The sequence below is a fragment of the Pelophylax lessonae genome, assembly GCF_965119305.1.
Source record: "Pelophylax lessonae genome assembly, chromosome: 1".
Lineage (NCBI taxonomy): Eukaryota > Metazoa > Chordata > Amphibia > Anura > Ranidae > Pelophylax > Pelophylax lessonae.
The window spans coordinates 332205875-332223025 of NC_138768.1; the positions used below are offsets into that span (position 1 = coordinate 332205875).

A 17151-nucleotide genomic window follows, 5' to 3' on the forward strand; every position below is an offset into this window, starting at 1 on the left:
ATGTTTCTAGGCATGCTTGAAGAATGGGGAATCAACAAAGACAGAGTGATGCTTGTGCAACTTCGAGACAGTGGAGCAAACATTCGGAAAGGACAGGGGCTTGCTGATGTCGTACCTCAGTGTCATGGCACACAACACCCTCCAACTTTCAAATGATGGTCTGTCAAGCCAAAGAACTTTGATCAATATATGTTTTGAGAAGCATTAACAGATTAAAAATGTTGTGTTTGCAAGTCTTTTGAATCCTCGATCCAAGATCCATGCTTTCTCTTCTGATGATGTATTGGCTAAGGCGAAACAATGGCTGACAGAAGATATTCAACAGGAGGTGCAGGAGGTTCCTGCCGAAGAGTCCAGAACATTATTTTTATGAAGAGCAGCATGCTGCAAAAACAGGAAAATGTCCATAAATACGCCATGAACAGAAGAGAATCTTCGTCGTCGTCGAATATATCAGGACATTTTCAGTGTTTTTTTTGGGTCCTCATGCAGAGGATTTAATTTCTTCTGAATCTGCAACTATGAGCCTGGATGATGAACTTCATCTCTATTTGAAAGAAGCAGTAATTGACAGAAGAAGTCATCCTCTTCAGTGGTGGAAAGAAAACGAGGCACGCTACAAAAGACTTGCTTCCCATACTAGAAGATACCTCTCTCTTTCTGCTCCTCCTGTCCTCCACTCCTCCTGAGCAGGTTTATGAAGTGGCAGCATTGTATGAACAAAACAGAAGACCTTTAACAGGTGACCATGATGGACATGCTGAAATGTTCTGCTTTCTGCAGTATAATATTGTTCTACTTAACTGGGAGTATTGAGTAGTGTCCACTCCAATCCATTGTCTAGCTTTTGTATAGCTTTTTTCTAGCAGTTTTGCACTGACTGCTGTAGTTGCAGTGAGTGCCCTACTGCAGAGGTAGTCCACTGAGTGACTCCAATCCACTGTCCAGCTGTTGCCTAGCTTTTTTTCAAGCAGTTTTGCACTGACTGCTGTAGTTGCAGTGAGTGCCCTACTGCAGAGGTAGTCCACTGACTCCAGTCCAATCCACTGGGTAGCTGTTGCCTAGCTTGTTTTCTAGCAGTTTTGCACTGGCTGCAGTAGTTGCAGTGAGTGCCCTACTGCAAAGAGTCCAATCCAATGTCTAGCTGTTGCCTAGCTTTTTTTCAAGCAGTTTTGCACTGACTGCACTGCAGTAGTGATTTATTGCAGTGAGTGAGTGCAGTATTGCAGCTGTTTTATTATGCATTCCATTAATGCACAATCAGATGATGTAAAAATGATGTCCCTGCAAGTGCACTTTTCCTATCAGTTTTCATGCAGTTAAGGTGTGAAGAATGTTAATAAATAAAGATTTAACAGTTTTTTGTCGAAATTTGTGTTTATTTTGCAAAATTTTAAATATATGAAAATATCGTCCGATACCGATTTGCGATCTGCAAAATATCGGTATCGGCAACAAAAAAACGATATCGGTCGATCACTGCTTCTAACCCACCTAGAGGGGGATTTTTAGATTACCAGGCAGAGAGGTCCTACATTCTTGCTGATAATAAAAGTTTGGTCTATGCTTAAACAGTTGAAAATTACTGGTTACCTCAGGGAAACCCATTTGTGGCATTATGCAGAGTTATTCAAATTGGAGGGTTTTCAATTATGGAAATCTAGGGGAATAGGATACCTTTCTCAGTTGTATTCCCAGAATTGTTTGAAATCTTCCTTGGAGTTGCAGGGAGAGTTTGGTCTGCCTAGACAGCAGTTCTACCGCTATCTCCGGCTGATGTATATTCTACAGGCTCAGGCCTGATTTTCTACTATGCTACTGGTTGAGCATGCACTGGTTGGATAGGTAATGCTGGAAAGCGACAAAAAAGGCATGATTTCCAGATTCTATACGGCATTGGCATCCACTGCACAAGACTCCGTTCCAATTGCCATGCAGGAGTAAATGGGAGTAGGGCATAGGTGAAGTATGGGATTTATGCTTGCAATCAGTACCACTGACCTCTGTGTCTCCTTCTTATAAACTGTTGCAATTGTTTATCCTGCACAGATCTTACCGCACGCCAGTACAGTTATTTAGGTGGGTTTCGTAGGGATACCCCCTTTGCCCTAAATGTAAGATACATGAGGGGGATTTGGTTCATCTGCTATGGAGATGCCCGAAACTCTTTCGATACTGGAAAGAAGTGACAACTATTATATTCACTATACTCTGTTACAGTACCAATGGATCCAGCGGTATGCCTTTTGGGAGCGGTGGATGAGGAGGCATTTCCTCCAACCCTTCATTTTACTGTCATTAGACTCGTATATAGCTCGTAAGAAAATTGCTAGATTATGGATGTCTCCCTATGCCCCCACAATTAAACAATGGACTAATCAGGTTAACTCTGTGGTTATACGTGAAAAGCTGGCATATCAACATAGTCTAGCTCATCGTAAATTCTATTTGTTATGGCGGGCCTGGCTTGACCATGAGGTCTTGCTCCTCCTCAATTGATTATGGATCATTTATTACATTCATAGTGACCATCCGTTCTATGGAACAGTATTGCTACGGTTCACAATAATACCTATATGAGTAGTTTCTTAAGTATTCTTTATACAACACAGGAGACTGAAGTACTCCAGCGTTAAGCTGACTTCTACATAGTTTAAATCTTGTTTTTGTTCCTTTTTACTTTTTTATTTTTATTCTTTTCTTCTATTAATGCCACCACACCCTATTTTTGGAGATGTGTATACCTCTCTCTAGTTTGATTTTGTAACACAGAAATATATAATTTGTATGATCCTTACTATGTACAGTTTATGTATATTATGTTGTTGCTTTACAATTGACAGACATTTGGGTATTTGTACTTTTTGCATTTCTGCAGAACTCTATACTTAATTTTTTTTTTTTTGAATATTGCATACATAAGTGTAAAGATTATACAGTAGATAGGTATATTACTGGAAACTAAAGCTATATCTGCATCATGCAAGTCCGAGCACTGCCTAAAACACTGCATATGGGGATATGAGTAATGGTGAAATCGAAGCAACATTGTGGCTTTAATTGACCTCCAGGGCAAACTAAGAGTTTTTAAAAGGAATTCTGTAGAAATATCATCAAAGGAGAAAGTGTACTTATTGAGTCCATTCTCAGTCTGTGAATAATGCAAGAGTTCCCCAAAGGAAGTCTAACTGCTCGTCGATCAGGATTATGAAATTTCAGGAGGGTATCCAGCGGGTTCAACCAGGCCTTGTGAGAGAAGTTTTTCATTGTTAAAACAAAGGCTAAGAGTTTATCTGCGCTTAGAACCTAAATCAGCAGCTAAGCACTATAACCCAGATACTAGGCACAATATCAATAGATAAACAAAGTGTAGCGCTATGCATATAGTAAGTGCATAAATCGATAAACTATACAAAAAATTTAGTGTGAATTTAAAAAAAAAAAAAAGTCCATAGAAAGAAAGTCCCATAGGAAAATCCTTGCTAAAGAAATCCAGGGACCACAACCGTGACACCCAAAACAAGTTCACACTAGAGGCTTACCAGAGAAGCACCAACCCCCCCCCCCCCCCCCCCCTTACTCAGGGAGGTCAATAAATGCTCAATTAGACCTTTGATACACTCTCATAAGCTCAGGTGTCCTCTCGGATGGCCCCAAATGGTGAGTATAAAGAGAAGATTAACAGACAATCCAGGAAGCTGCATCAGGAGACCCTCAATCATGCTCAATGACTGGAGTAGTAAAATATAAAACTCCAGTGCAATACTGCATAAATTGTTTTATTTAATAAAAAGTAGGGCACTTACATTTAAAGCAGCATTAACAAGCATAAACACATGTCCTGTTGTAGACAGGTCAGTTTCCCAAAGTTTAGATGGCCGAACATCTGTCGCGTATGCGCAGTAGCGTGTGTACGCACCTCCATCTAATGCAATTCGTGGGGTACGTACACGTTCCAGGAACCAAGTTTTTGATTGTTGCAGTAACATAAGATTTCACAAAGGGGTTTTTTGGGGTGGGGAAAAAAGGCAATTAAAAAAAAAAAATTATTTTTTTGAGCAGCTGTAGAAGAGGGCGGTTGTTTGGTGGCTGAATTTACTAAACCTTTTTTTTGCATTGGATGCCCACATTGTGCCATGACTTAAGAATATGCATTCCTATGGATTCTGACAAGTCATTTCCAGAGTGGGAGGAAGAGTGAGGTATCAAGAGACAGCAAGCACAAATTCTATGCCAGGCAAGCCAGGTCAGGATTTGGAGACATCAGAGGAGGCAAAAGCTCCTTGTGGACGTGAAGAGCATAGACTAATATGCGGTAAAAGAATTTGATCAAGAAAAAAATCGGTGTACAGTGATGTACCATTAATCCAATCCCTATTATATCTTGGGAGAGAAACCAAATTACAAAGTTCACACCATTTAATAGGGTGATTCTGTAAAGTATGAAAACGAATAGCCTTTCTTTTTCCACCCCAAATGAGCTTTCTGAACGATCTGTAAAGACTGCTCCAATAGAATAGGGAGGGCTTGTGATGTTTAAAAATCTTTGGGCAAGCTACCGTTTTAATTAAACTAGTCTTTGTAATCCTATTTCTTAGGCTTCTATGTTGACTATATTGGCAAGGCCATGGCGAACCAGCAGCTGAGAGATGTTCTGGAACTTGCTTTAATTAACGAGCCAGAGGCTGTAACAACTGATCTGCTTGACAAGATGTTAGAAGTCCCTTTCAGAGAGCGATATCGTAAGCTGGATCTACCAAGTCTTCTTCCAGGAGGAGCACAGGTAAATGTTAATTCTATCCTTTTGTCCTTATGATATAATATATAATATATACCAAGAAAGTTTCAACCTACGAAGACCTTGCCTCTTCTGCATTTTTGCTGTAAGTTGCATCCATGAAGCTTTGGTTATTATCCTAACCATTACTGTGTTTTTTTTCCCTTTATGGGCTCAGGGACCAGCTCTCCGGTCTGTAATCACAGCTCTCAATATACTCGAGAAATATGGGAAGAACCTTCTTTCACCAAATCGACCTAAATTTTGGAGAAGTGTCAAGTTTAATAATCCTGTATTCAAGACAACAGTGGATGCTGTTGAGGTGATATTTTATGTGTTTACTTTAGCTCTACGTGATTTTATATCCTTTTGGAAAGTAAATTTAACTTTTTACTCTAGGCCTGTTTGTTGAGCTGTACCTTTGTCATTACTTAATATAGCATAGCAATACGTATGTTTTTATTTTCTGTGTACTCTATAGCAGGGCTTGACAAATTTACTTTAAATTTAGGAGCCGTTTTTTTTTTTTTTTTCTTTTATGGGATGACTACTTAATGAGCCCACTCAGGGGAACTGTCAGATTTAACATCTGCGGTCATGTATTGTCCTTGTGGAGAAGGTTGCACATTGGGGCGGACGGTGGCACGTTTAGGGGGGGGAGGGGGCACGCCTTCTTTCTCTAGCCTGCCCAGAATCAGTATCGGCAATTCATGTACAGGGCTGTACGCCATGTTGTCATACATGGGGCTAACATTGTTTTAAGAGAGGAAAACCTATACTTGTCTATAGCGGGTATCAACAGCCCCGTAAAAAAAAAAAAAAATACAAAAAATAAAATTAAATAATTTAAAAAAGGTTAAGGTAACAGCTGCTATCCTGTTTTTGATAACCTCAAAAATTCATATAATGAAGAAAAGGGGGAAAGCGCTAATCCCATCTATTAGTGACTTGCAGGACTTGATATTTTTTGGCATTAAATAGTTGGACTTTATAATTGGAAAGTTATTATATATGCACTCTGTTTCTGTATTAGCACAAGGCACCTTATTAGAAAATTATATATTATGTTTCTTTGTTTATTTGCACATGAATTAAGTAATATAGGATACATTGCACAGGGTAAAGTGTATGTGTGTATGTGTATATATACACACATTGCACATGGAATTAGCACCCCCCCCCCTTTTTTTCATTATGAGGGTTAACGTAAAATGGATTGTATCCCCTTCCTTGCTGCAAAAGGAAAATTAAAAAATTAACTATGCAATAAAAATTCTGGAGGACTACTAAGCTCAGCAAGCCTGCTATGGGAAAACCTAAAATATGATAAAGCAAGAAAAAAAAAGGAAAAAATCTAAACGGAGATTTAGAAATTCTGCATCCAATTGATAGAAGCAATTCACTGTGTGCAGTGTTTGCCCTGGCTGGACATGCTGGCAGGCAGAGGGATTACCTCCTCACACTTCTTCTGGTTCTCCAGCATTTCTATGAACTGCTCCCTGCTCAGCACCTCTTCTCTTGGGCTCAGCCTCTCCTCCAGCCAGAGGAGCAGTGCACTCTGGTGCCGGGAAACCGACAACTCCGGATCCCTCATGTTCTTGAGTCAAGCCGTTGTCTTGCTGAGCCGAGCTGCCGCCTCCCGCAATACCCTGGGGGAGGGTGGCAGCAGCAGTGGGGATGACGGGGGACACTGGGGATCCCCAGCTGGACTTCACTCTGCTGGCTGCTTGCTCCATATGCCATGTCAGCGGTTGCTGCGCCGCTGTCTTCCATCACTATCCCTGCTAATCACGTTCCCGAATGATGGTGGTGCCAAGCAGTGCTCTTTGTCCAAAGGACCTACGAGGCCCAGGCCACCTCCACCTTCCTGACCAAGACCCTGCAGCTCGCCTTGTATCAGAGGCACCTGTCACTGACAAAAGCTCAGGTGCCAGGGCGCAATTTCTAGTCGTAATGGTGACCTGGCACCTGGGATTGGTTGAGCCCTGCTCTATAGACCAACATAAAAATTAAACACACCAAAAATGCTTATTTTTCCTGTTTTTAAAGTGTGAACAAAGACAAAACCTTATTGAAGTTTTGGATAGAGTGTAGAGGGATTAGAACACGTGTAAGTTGAAAGTACCCAGTGTTAGTTTTAAAATAGAACCCAGTGTTATCTTAAATAAAAGTATATATTTTTCTATAATTTGTTCTTTTTCAAATTATACTAAAGTGTCATTTTCAAATGAAAAAAGGCATCTTTTTATTTAATTCTGCACATTAACCACTTAACCGCTATAAAAAATATGAATTTCATTTTTTAATTGAATTACTGAAATTAACTTTTTGATATTCATATTTTATGAGATGCACCTATACAACATTGTGAAGAGGAGTGTGAGATTCCAGTGAAATAGTGGCTGAGAGGCCTAGGCTACATATATACAACTAATGGCTCCTGGGACACCAAACTATTTGAAAGCCAGTGTGGCCTGCAGTGACACTATTACCCTACTGAAGTGTGAAAGAAGGCAAGCTCAGTTTCTCTATCATTCATCGACAGACGCAGCTCCATCTAGTCAGAGACTATAGGGTTATGCTCCTCCTATCAGGAATAGGCACTAGGCAGGAAAAAAGCTTAACCACACCTATGGGGGTTGTCCCTGCAGGCACAACCCCACATACCCTGCTATCATCAAACAGTTTTGTTTCTGCCTAGTAGGGATAGGACCTAGCTTCCTGCTGGGACTTTAGTCTTAGCTTTTATAGGAAAGTTTGTTCGTTTGTGTTTTTTTTTTTTTTTTTTTCACTAGTTAGTTCCTGAGGACCAAGATCCAAAGGAACTGCAAGCATCGGTGGGGGACTCCTGAGGTAGATCTGTTTGCTTCTCGCCTCAACAAGAAGGTTCAGAGATTCATAGCCAGGTCTCGAGATCCGCTGGCCGACGCCACAGACGCTCTGGTGGCTCCTTAGGGTCAGTATCGGCTAATTTATGCCTTTCCTCCCTTAAAACTCTTGCCAAGGTTTCTGCGCAGGATAGATGTGGAAGGGATTCCGGCCATTCTGGTGGCTCCGGACTGGCCTCGCAGTCTTGGTACGCAGACTTAGTAAGGTTGATCGCCGATGCTTCTTGGACACTTCCTCTCAGGGAAGATCTGTTGTCTCAAGGTCCAATTCTCCATCCTGCTTTACAGTCCCTGGCTTTAATGGCATGGCTGTTGAAAGCCAGGTGTTGAGAGAGAGGTCTTTCTGACTCTGTGATTCCTACACTGTTGAAGGCTAAGAAGTCGACTTCTAGGAAGATATATCATTGTACGTGGGAATCGTATATTCATGGTGTGGATCACTGAAGGTGCACCCTCGCTTGTTTTCGATAGCTAGAGTCTTGGCCTTTCTGCAGAAAGGGGTTGAACAGCGGTTGGCTTTGGGCACTATCAAGGGCCAAGTGTTGGCTTTGGCTATATATTTGCAAAGCCTGTTAGCTACGCATGCTTGGATTCGTACCTTTATACAGGGAGTGCACCATATGGCTCCTCAGCGAAGGTCCCTGCTACCTCAGTGGGACCTCAATCTGCTATTACCTGTTCTTTAAAAGCCTGCTTTTGAGAACATTCGGGAGATTTCTCTGCTTTCATTGTCACAGAAGGTTGCTTTCTTGGGGGCTATCACTTCCGCTCGCAGAGTATCTGAACTGTTGGCGTTGTCCTGCCACTCACTTTATCTGGTGATGCACAGGGATAAAGTGGCACTTCAACCTAATCCTTTTTCTTCCTAAGGTTGTTTCTGATTTTCATCTGCATGAAGACATTGTGTTGCCTTCACTCTGCCCTAAGCCCAAACATTCTAAGGAATTTGTTTTGCACTCTTTGGATGTGGTTCAGGCGATCAGGGTCTATCTGGAGTCCACTGAGTCTTTTAGAAAATAAATCAGACGCTCTTTTTATCCTTGCCAAAGGATCTGTAAGGGATTATCTGCGTCTGCAGCGAACATATCCAGATGGATCAGGCAGGCGGTAGTTCAGGCTTCTTCACTGAATGGTCAGGTTCCTCCTTTTCCGGTGAGGGCGCATTCTACGAGAGCGCCTAGTGCCTCTTGGGTTTTTCGCCATCAGGTATCGGTGCTGCATGTTTGCAAGGAGACAGCTTGGTCGTCGGCATACGTTTACAATATTCTACAAAGTAGATGTGTTGGCATCTTCGAATGCTTCCTTTGGCGCAAGGTTTTGCAGGCTGCTGTTAAAAGCAAACAGTTTTTTTTTAGTTTCTCTTTGAGGGTGTATTGTGATTTCAGGGTGAGCTCCACTTGTTCCTGGTTGAGCTCCATGTTACCTGGTTGGCTAAGTTTTTAGCCTTTGGGGAGTTACGTTTCCGTTTTTGTTGTCTTCCCACCCCTCAGGAATATACTGCTTTGGGACATCCCTATAGTCTCTGACTAGATTGAGTTGGGTCTGTTGATGAACAATAGGGAAAACCTGGATTTTTGTAAGAACTTACTGTAAAATCCTTTTCTCTGAAGTTCGACAGACGCAGCACCCGCCCCTCTACTTCTGAGTGAATGGGTTTTTTTTCTATTCTAAACACTGCTTGCAAATAAACTGTTTGATGATAGCAGGGTGTGTGGGGTTATGCCTGCAGGGACAGCCCCCATAGGTGTGGTTAAGCTTTTTTCCTGCCTAGTGCCTATTCCTGATAGGAGGAGCATAACCCTATAGTCTCTGACTAGATGGAGCTGCGTCTGTCGATTAACTTTAGAGAAAAGGATTTTACGGTAAGTTCTTACAAAAAATCAATTTTTCCCTGCAAAAGTCAGTATTTGCATATGTGAGTGCCTTTGGGCTGTGAAGCTCCTGGGGAGTTTACACAGTTATCTAAACTTGTGCAGGCACCTGAAAGTTCCTGTGGAGTGTTATTAAGTTTAAAGAAATGACAGGATTTCTGGTATTAGGCTGCCCATCACAGCAATTGGCAAAAAAGGAAGGTCAGGTAGGGGATGAATAGGTTCGGCCTCGGGGTTAAACCAGTGTCGGAATTTTACCTTTTAGGCCATCCCAGGATTTAAAACCTCTAAGGCATTCCTTATCTAAAGGTATGTGCAGACACTTTATAATTGGACATATTTAAAGAAACATACAGTATGCACCCTAACCTTCTCTACAGTTCCTTTTTGTTTGTCTATTCTTTTTATTCTTTAGTGTCCTTCATCAACAATAACCCTGCTTAATATCCTATAGGGTGGACGCCACGTGTTGTCATTGTATGGATACACGCACTCTCTTCCGGATGGCCTCAGCTTTCCAGATTCAGTGGCAGAGCCAGATACAGCTGAAGTTGCTGCAATAACTGCTGATGTCATTATCCTCCATCGGGAACTTAATCTTCTGATTTCAGTTAGTGTTGCATTGTGAAATCTGAGCATTGTTGTTACTATTCATTTTTCAAAAATGTACTACTGCCCTTTTTCTTTTAGAGTTTGGTAATATTATTATGGGTTTCCTTTACAGAATTCTCACCCACACCAGGATGAAGCTGCTCCAGAGCTATTGGGAGCAAAACTGCAACAGGTAAGCAGACATGACTGTATAGAGTAGATCATGAAGATATGCTGTGCTTAGGCTTAATGTTAAGTTTATTTTGCTTAACGCAGTTCTGTCATAGAGAAATGCAGCGCTGTCAGGTTTAAAGTGCAGGCACATTTTTCAAGTGGTTGTAAACGTCAGACATGAAATATGAACAAATCATATCCCTCTATAGTGTGTACTTGTCTCAATCCAGAGCATGAAGTGTAATTTCTGTCTGCTATCCTGTTCCTCTGCTATCTGCATGAGTCACAAATGTGACAGGAGAGGGATCTCCAGCACACAGCCTGTGATTGACAGCCTTAGCTCTATTTTTGGGTGCTGTGAAGGGGGTCCATCCTTGTTATCTCCTTCCGCTCATACCTTCATGTTGGCCTATCACTATAATGTTAGGAATGTGTGTGTTAGGGGTGGGGTAAACAAGCTTTCTCTTACGTCCTCCGACAGTCGCCGCCCTCTTCATATTCGTCACAATGGGGTATTAGACTTTGCTCCGAAGGAGTAGCTAGGCAACAGAATATGTTAATATAAAAGTTTTAACACATCCCACCCCCAGGGGGTGGTCCCCTCAGTCAATACCCTCCTACTTCCTGTATCCATACTCCAGTTTCAATGTCTAGCTTGTCAGGAGTAGCTGGATGTCTCTATGCTGGGGCATTTGTCTCAGCCTTTTCTCTATTCTTTTTTGATTTTGTTTGAGTTTTTTCTCTCTGTTTGCTTAGCTGTTCATTTTGTCAGCGTTAGTTAGTTCTTCTGATGAAGAGGATTCGTGCGGGCTGGGACTCGGGCTGATCCCCCTGGTCGCAGGTTGTGGGTCAGTGGTTTTCCCGGCCTGCCATCGAGCTTTCAGCCAGGTATTGCTCCTGGCACAGTGAACGACCCATCCCTGTTCGGTGCAGGGATGCTTGGTGAGGTGGCTACCTCACTGGACGCTGTGTGGTTTCTTAACCCCGGTTTCGTGCATCCTGGTTGCGACTCTCCCTGCCTCATGTGCTGCGGTTTGTTCGCCTGTGCGGGTCCCCCACGCCATTAGCAGGTAAGTGTACTTATGTGGGGACCTGTCTGTCGGGGGGTGTCAGTCTGGGACTGTGTAACCTGCCTCTATTCACACTATTGGGCTCCCTGTCATTCTGCCTGCACGCTGTGGGCTGCAGGAGGGGGGGCTGTGTGGCACTGTGTGTCTGCCTGTACTGTGTGAAGCGCTGTGTGCTGTGGGGCATGCCTGTGGTCATGTTGGGGGCACTGTACAGCGGTCGCTGCGGCGACCTGCCATGTTCTTTTTTACATGGGCGATGTGTTACATCGCAGAGCGGGGGAGCGGCGTTTTCGGCGCCAAGCGCCGCCATTTTGCCTGCATCGCCCCGGCCACATGTTTTCAATGCGGGCGGCCATTTTCTTGTAGCCTCTCATAGGCTTTACAAGAGCGCCCTGATTGCATCACTTCCTCTTTCCTGATGTGCACCGATCGCAGCAGCAGCTACTACAGGGGTCCCCTCAGGTTTTGTTTTAACTTTCCTATCTGCCTGTATCCATTGCCTGTTTTCTGTGCTCTCCCTGTGGGGGTCTCATTAGGCTTGTGTGTGTGGCGGTAGGCTGCGCTCGCCGCGCTTGTTAAGGGGGCAGTGACCCTTTCTTGTCAGCATAAGTTTTTGTGGGGCAATGGATTCTCAGGAGGGCAAATTTCCTGCCACATTGGTGGGTAGCCAGGGGACTGCTGTTTCTCCCCCAGGGGGGGATTTGGCTGTGATTGTGGCTAATCTTGCTGCCCAGGTGCAAATGTTGGTGGCTGCTCAATCCACAAAAAGGTCCAGAGTTTCTATTTCCTCTGGTTCAGAGGGTGATGGTGCGGGGGCTGATATGGCCGGGGTCTCCTTGTCGGGGTCCCGTTCCTCCCTGGATCTTGTGGGGTCCGAGGTGGAGGCTGAGGTTGAAGGGGTGGATAATTCTCCCCCTGGCTCGTCTGAAGAGCTTGCGCTCATGGATGACTTGGTTGCTTCCATCAAACAAACGCTGCGCTTGCAAGATGAACCGTGTCCTCCGGCTGCTTTGGCAGCTTATGGGACAAAGAGAAGGCGCAAAACATCGCAGGTTTTTCCCTGCACTGATGATTTTCAGAGCGCCGTTAAGGAACAATGGCGTAATATTCGCAAACCTTTTGCGGTACCCAGTAGGTTTAAACTGCGTTATCCTTTCACGCCCGCTACTGACGAGCGTTGGTGTGTACCACCTCCTGTGGATCACGCGATCGCGGTTCTGAATAAGTCCACTGCGATTCCTGCTGAGGATACCCCGGTATTCCGGGATGCCACTGACAAGAGGCTGGAGTCTCTTGCCCGTCATACCTATTCTATTATGGGTTCTATGCTAAAAGCTCTGTTTGCTTCCCTTATGGCGGCCCAGGCGGTCGCGAGTTGGACGCAGGTGCTTAGACGCGTTTTGGTGGCTGACTCAGCCCCGCAGGCGACATTGGACATGGTGGATCAAATCCATCAGGGTGTCATGTATTTGTGCGATGCGGACTTGGATATGGTCCCGTTGGCCGCACGTGTACACGGTGTGGTGGTGTTGTCTCGCCGTTTGGTTTGGTTGAAGTGTTGGTCGGTGGACCAATCTTCTCGCAAGACTTTAGCCAATCTTCCTTATGACGGTTCTCGCCTTTTTGGCGACTCCTTGGATACACTGATAAAGGGGATCACGGGTGGTAAGAGCACGCTCTTGCCCCAATCCCAGAAGGCTAAGTCGGCTCCTGGTAAGAAGCATGCTTCCTTTCGGCCCTCTCAGGGGTCCTTTCGTGCCTTTCGGCCGCACTTTAAGGGCAAACCGTTCAAAGGTCAGGGCACTCAAAAGAAGCCGTGGACAGGTAAGCAGAAGTCCGGCCAATCCGGATCCGCTGCCCACAACAGTGCGGCCTGAAGGGGCGCCCTCACCCAGTTCTGGGGTGGGGGGACGCTTGCTCGGTTTTCTACAACCTTGGCTGGCCCGTGTTCGGGACAGGTGGGTTCAGGAAATCGTTCGATCTGGTTACAAGATCGAGTTTCTCTCTCGGCCGGAGAGCAGATTTTTTCCCTCGAATCTTCAACTGTCTCCGGAGCGTTTGCGGGATCTGCACCTGGCGGTGCGGGACCTGAGAGCTCAGGGAGTGGTGGTCCCGGTGCCTCATCGGGACAGATTTCGGGGGTTCTATTCAAATCTGTTTACTGTACCCAGGAAGGAGGGCAAGGTTCGTCCAATTCTGGACCTGAAGGCTCTAAACCGCTTTGTGCGGGTTCGCAAGTTCTCTACGGTCGGTGGTGGCTGCCCTGGTTCCGGGGGAATTCATGGCCTCCATCGATCTGAAGGATGCGTACCTACACATTCCCATTTTCGAGGGTCACCAGAGGTACCTTCGATTCGCCATTGCGGAGGATCACTACCAATTTGTGGCGTTGCCTTTTGGCCTCGCTTCGGCTCCGCGGGTTTTCACCAAGGTGCTTGCGCCTCTGCTGGCCTTGTTGAGGGCCCAGGGCATCTCTGTCCTGGGGTATCTGGACGACATTCTGGTTCGGTCTGCGACCAGCCAGGGACTGGAGAAGGATCTGTCCGTCACGGTGCAGACTCTGCAAGAGTTTGGTTGGACGATAAATTATCCAAAATCGACACTGTGCCCGGCGGTTCGCCTTCCCTATTTGGGAATGATCCTGGACTCGGTCCAAGCGAAGGTCTTCCTACCGGACGACAAAATCAAGGTTCTTCAGGGAGAAGTCCAGTCCCTCAGAGACGTTCCGTGCTCATCCCTGCGGAAGTGCATGCGGTGTCTGGGTCTGATGGTCTCGGCTTTCGAGGCAATTCCCTTTGCCCAGTTTCACACGAGGGGTCTCCAAGCGGAGATTCTGTCCAAGTGGGACGGGCGTCCGCAGTCTCTGGATGTCGAGGTTTCTTTGAGCCGTCACACCAGAAGGGATCTTCTGTGGTGGCTCCAGTCCCCGGCGGTGTCGGGGGGGAAAGTCTTTTCGTCCTCTTTCATGGACGGTGATCACCACGGACGCCAGCCTGTCGGGCTGGGGTGGTGTTCTGGGCGTTCTGTCCACCCAGGGGACTTGGTCGGAGGAGGAATCCTCCCTTCCGATCAACATTCTGGAGTTGCGTGCGATAAATCTCTGCCTTCACCGTTGGACGGACAGGCTGCGCGGCTGTCCGGTTCGGGTGCAGACGGACAATGCCACGGCGGTAGCTTACGTCAATCACCAAGGGGGCACCAGGAGTGCCCGAGCGGCTCGGGAAGTGGCCGACATTCTTTCTTGGGCCGAGACTCATGTCCCGGCGATATCGGCGGTACACATCCCGGGGGTGGAGAACTGGCAGGCGGATTATCTGAGTCGCCAGACCCTGGATCAGGGGGAATGGTCTCTCCACCCGGCTGTCTTCCAGATGTTGTGCGCGAAGTGGGGTCTTCCGGAAGTGGACCTGTTCGCGTCTCGTCTGAACAACACGGTAAAAAGGTTCGTGGCAAGGACGCGCGATCCTCGGGCAGACGCGTCCGACGCGTTGGTGGCCCCGTGGCACCAGTATCGGCTGCTGTATGCGTTCCCGCCGATCCAATTGCTGCCCAGGTTCCTTCGCAGGTTGAACTCGGAACCACACACAGTGATTCTTGTGGCACCGGACTGGCCTCGCCGGTCCTGGTACGCGGATCTCGTGAACCTGACGGTCGACGCTCCTTGGCGTCTGCCTCTTCGAGAAGATCTCTTGTCTCAAGGGCCGATATTCCATCCTGCTTTACAGTCGCTGGCTTTGACGGCCTGGCTGTTGAAACCGAGGTCCTGAAGGATAGAGGTCTCTCTCCGGAGGTCATTCACACTTTGATTAACGCGAGGAAGTCTTCCTCGGGGAAGGTCTATCACCGTACTTGGAAGGCCTATTTTGCCTGGTGTGAGTCCAGGGGGTTTTCACCTCGCACTTACTCGGTGTCTAGGGTGTTGTCCTTCCTTCAGACGGGTGTCGACCAGCGTTTGGCGCTGGCTACGGTCAAGGGTCAGGTGTCTGCGCTGGCCGTTCTTTTTCAACGTCCTGTGGCGTCTAACTCTTTGGTTAGTACCTTTTGTTCAAGGGGTGCGACATCTGGTCCCTCCTAGGAGGGAACCTTTACCTCCTTGGGACTTGAATCTTGTTCTGTCCGTGCTACAGCATGCTCCCTTTGAACAGATCAGGAAGATCTCGTTGTCCATGTTGTCCAAAAAAGTCGCTTTTTTGGTGGCGATCACTTCAGCTCGCAGGGTTTCGGAGCTGGCAGCTTTGTCATGCAAGTCTCCGTATCTGGTCCTTCATCTAGATAAGGTGGTCTTACGACCTAACCCTTCTTTTCTCCCGAAGAGGGTTTCGGATTTTCACATCAATGAGGATGTTGTCCTGCCTTCGCTCTGCGCGAAGCCCAAGCATCCGAAGGAGGTGGAGCTGCATTCCTTGGATGTTGTTCGGGCGATCAGGGTTTACCTGAAATCGACTGAATCTTTCCGCAAGTCGGATTCCTTGTTTGTCCTTCCTGAGGGACCTCGGAAGGGCTTGGCTGCTTCGGCCTCTACCATTGCCAAATGGATCAGACAGACTGTGGAACAGGCCTATGCTTTGAAGGGGAAGGTTCCCCCTGTGCCTGTGAAGGCGCACTCTACACGATCTCGGAGTACGTCTTGGGCCTGTCGTCATGGGGCTTCTGTGGCCCAGGTGTGTAAGGCGGCGACTTGGTCGTCCGTTCACACCTTCACAAAATTCTACAGAGTGGATGTTCAGGCATCGGCAGATGCTTCCTTTGGCCGCAAGGTTCTTAGTGCGGCAGTTCCTTAGAGCCTATTGTATGGGCTCCTTGGCTGTTTGGGATACATGTTGTTATCCCTGGGTTATTTGTTTTCCTGGGATTTTTTGCTTCTGTTGAGCAAGTTTTTTCTTCTGTTGCCCAGAGGGTTTCCTTCCTTTTGGTAAGGTTCCTTTCTCTGCTGTGGAAACGGCGTTGCCTTGGGCGCGGCTGCGTTTCCCACCCCTCATGTTTGCACTGCTTTGGGACGTCCCCATTGTGACGAATATGAAGAGGGCGGCGACTGTCGGAGGACGTAAGAGAAAACTGAATTTTTGTAAAATCTTACCTGTAAAATTCCTTTCTCTGAGTCCTCCGACAGTCGCCGCCCCCGCCCCTCTTTTGGGGTTGAATGTACTCTCTACTGCTATTCCACTGAAACTGGAGTATGGATACAGGAAGTAGGAGGGTATTGACTGAGGGGACCACCCCCTGGGGGTGGGATGTGTTAAAACTTTTATATTAACATATTCTGTTGCCTAGCTACTCCTTCGGAGCAAAGTCTAATACCCCATTGTGACGAATATGAAGAGGGCGGCGACTGTCGGAGGACTCAGAGAAAGGAATTTTACAGGTAAGATTTTACAAAAATTCCGTTTTTGCACTACCAGGAAGCATTGTCGGCGGTTTGCCCATCACAGTGTACCAGTATTCGGAATTTAAAGGAAAAACCTGCTTCCTCTCTAGGTGGCTGCACTTCATACCGAACAACAGTGTGTTTGTTTTTTTTTTGTGTGTTTTTTTTCTTTAATAACATATTTACTTTAAAGTTCTTTTACGAACATCTGTTCTTTCTCTTCCTATAGCCATCTTTCGTTACAGATGCCGTTCCTTTCACTCAGACTCACTCCTCAGGTAATCATGTAGCATATTTGTAGTTAGAAAAATGTCTGTCTTTTCAACTTTTGTTGTATACAGTATGCTCATTGCAAAGTTGTTGGAATCCTAGGAAACCGTTATGTTTTAGAAAAGTTACTGTCTGCATTCTGATA

At 46.0% G+C, this 17151-nt stretch overlaps 1 protein-coding gene across 3 annotated transcripts in view; it reads left to right on the forward strand.

Moving 5' to 3' along the window:
* Positions 1–17151, forward strand: part of RNF31 (ring finger protein 31) — a 129373-nt gene that overhangs the window by 30438 nt on the left and 81784 nt on the right. For all 3 annotated transcript variants that reach the window (XM_082269225.1, XM_082269223.1, XM_082269224.1), the window contains exons 2-6: positions 4599–4783; positions 4956–5099; positions 9991–10146; positions 10261–10320; positions 16966–17014. In XM_082269225.1, the coding sequence (XP_082125351.1) occupies positions 4628–4783; positions 4956–5099; positions 9991–10146; positions 10261–10320; positions 16966–17014 (565 nt within the window). In that variant the 5' untranslated portion in view covers positions 4599–4627. The remainder of the gene's footprint in view (positions 1–4598; positions 4784–4955; positions 5100–9990; positions 10147–10260; positions 10321–16965; positions 17015–17151) is intronic.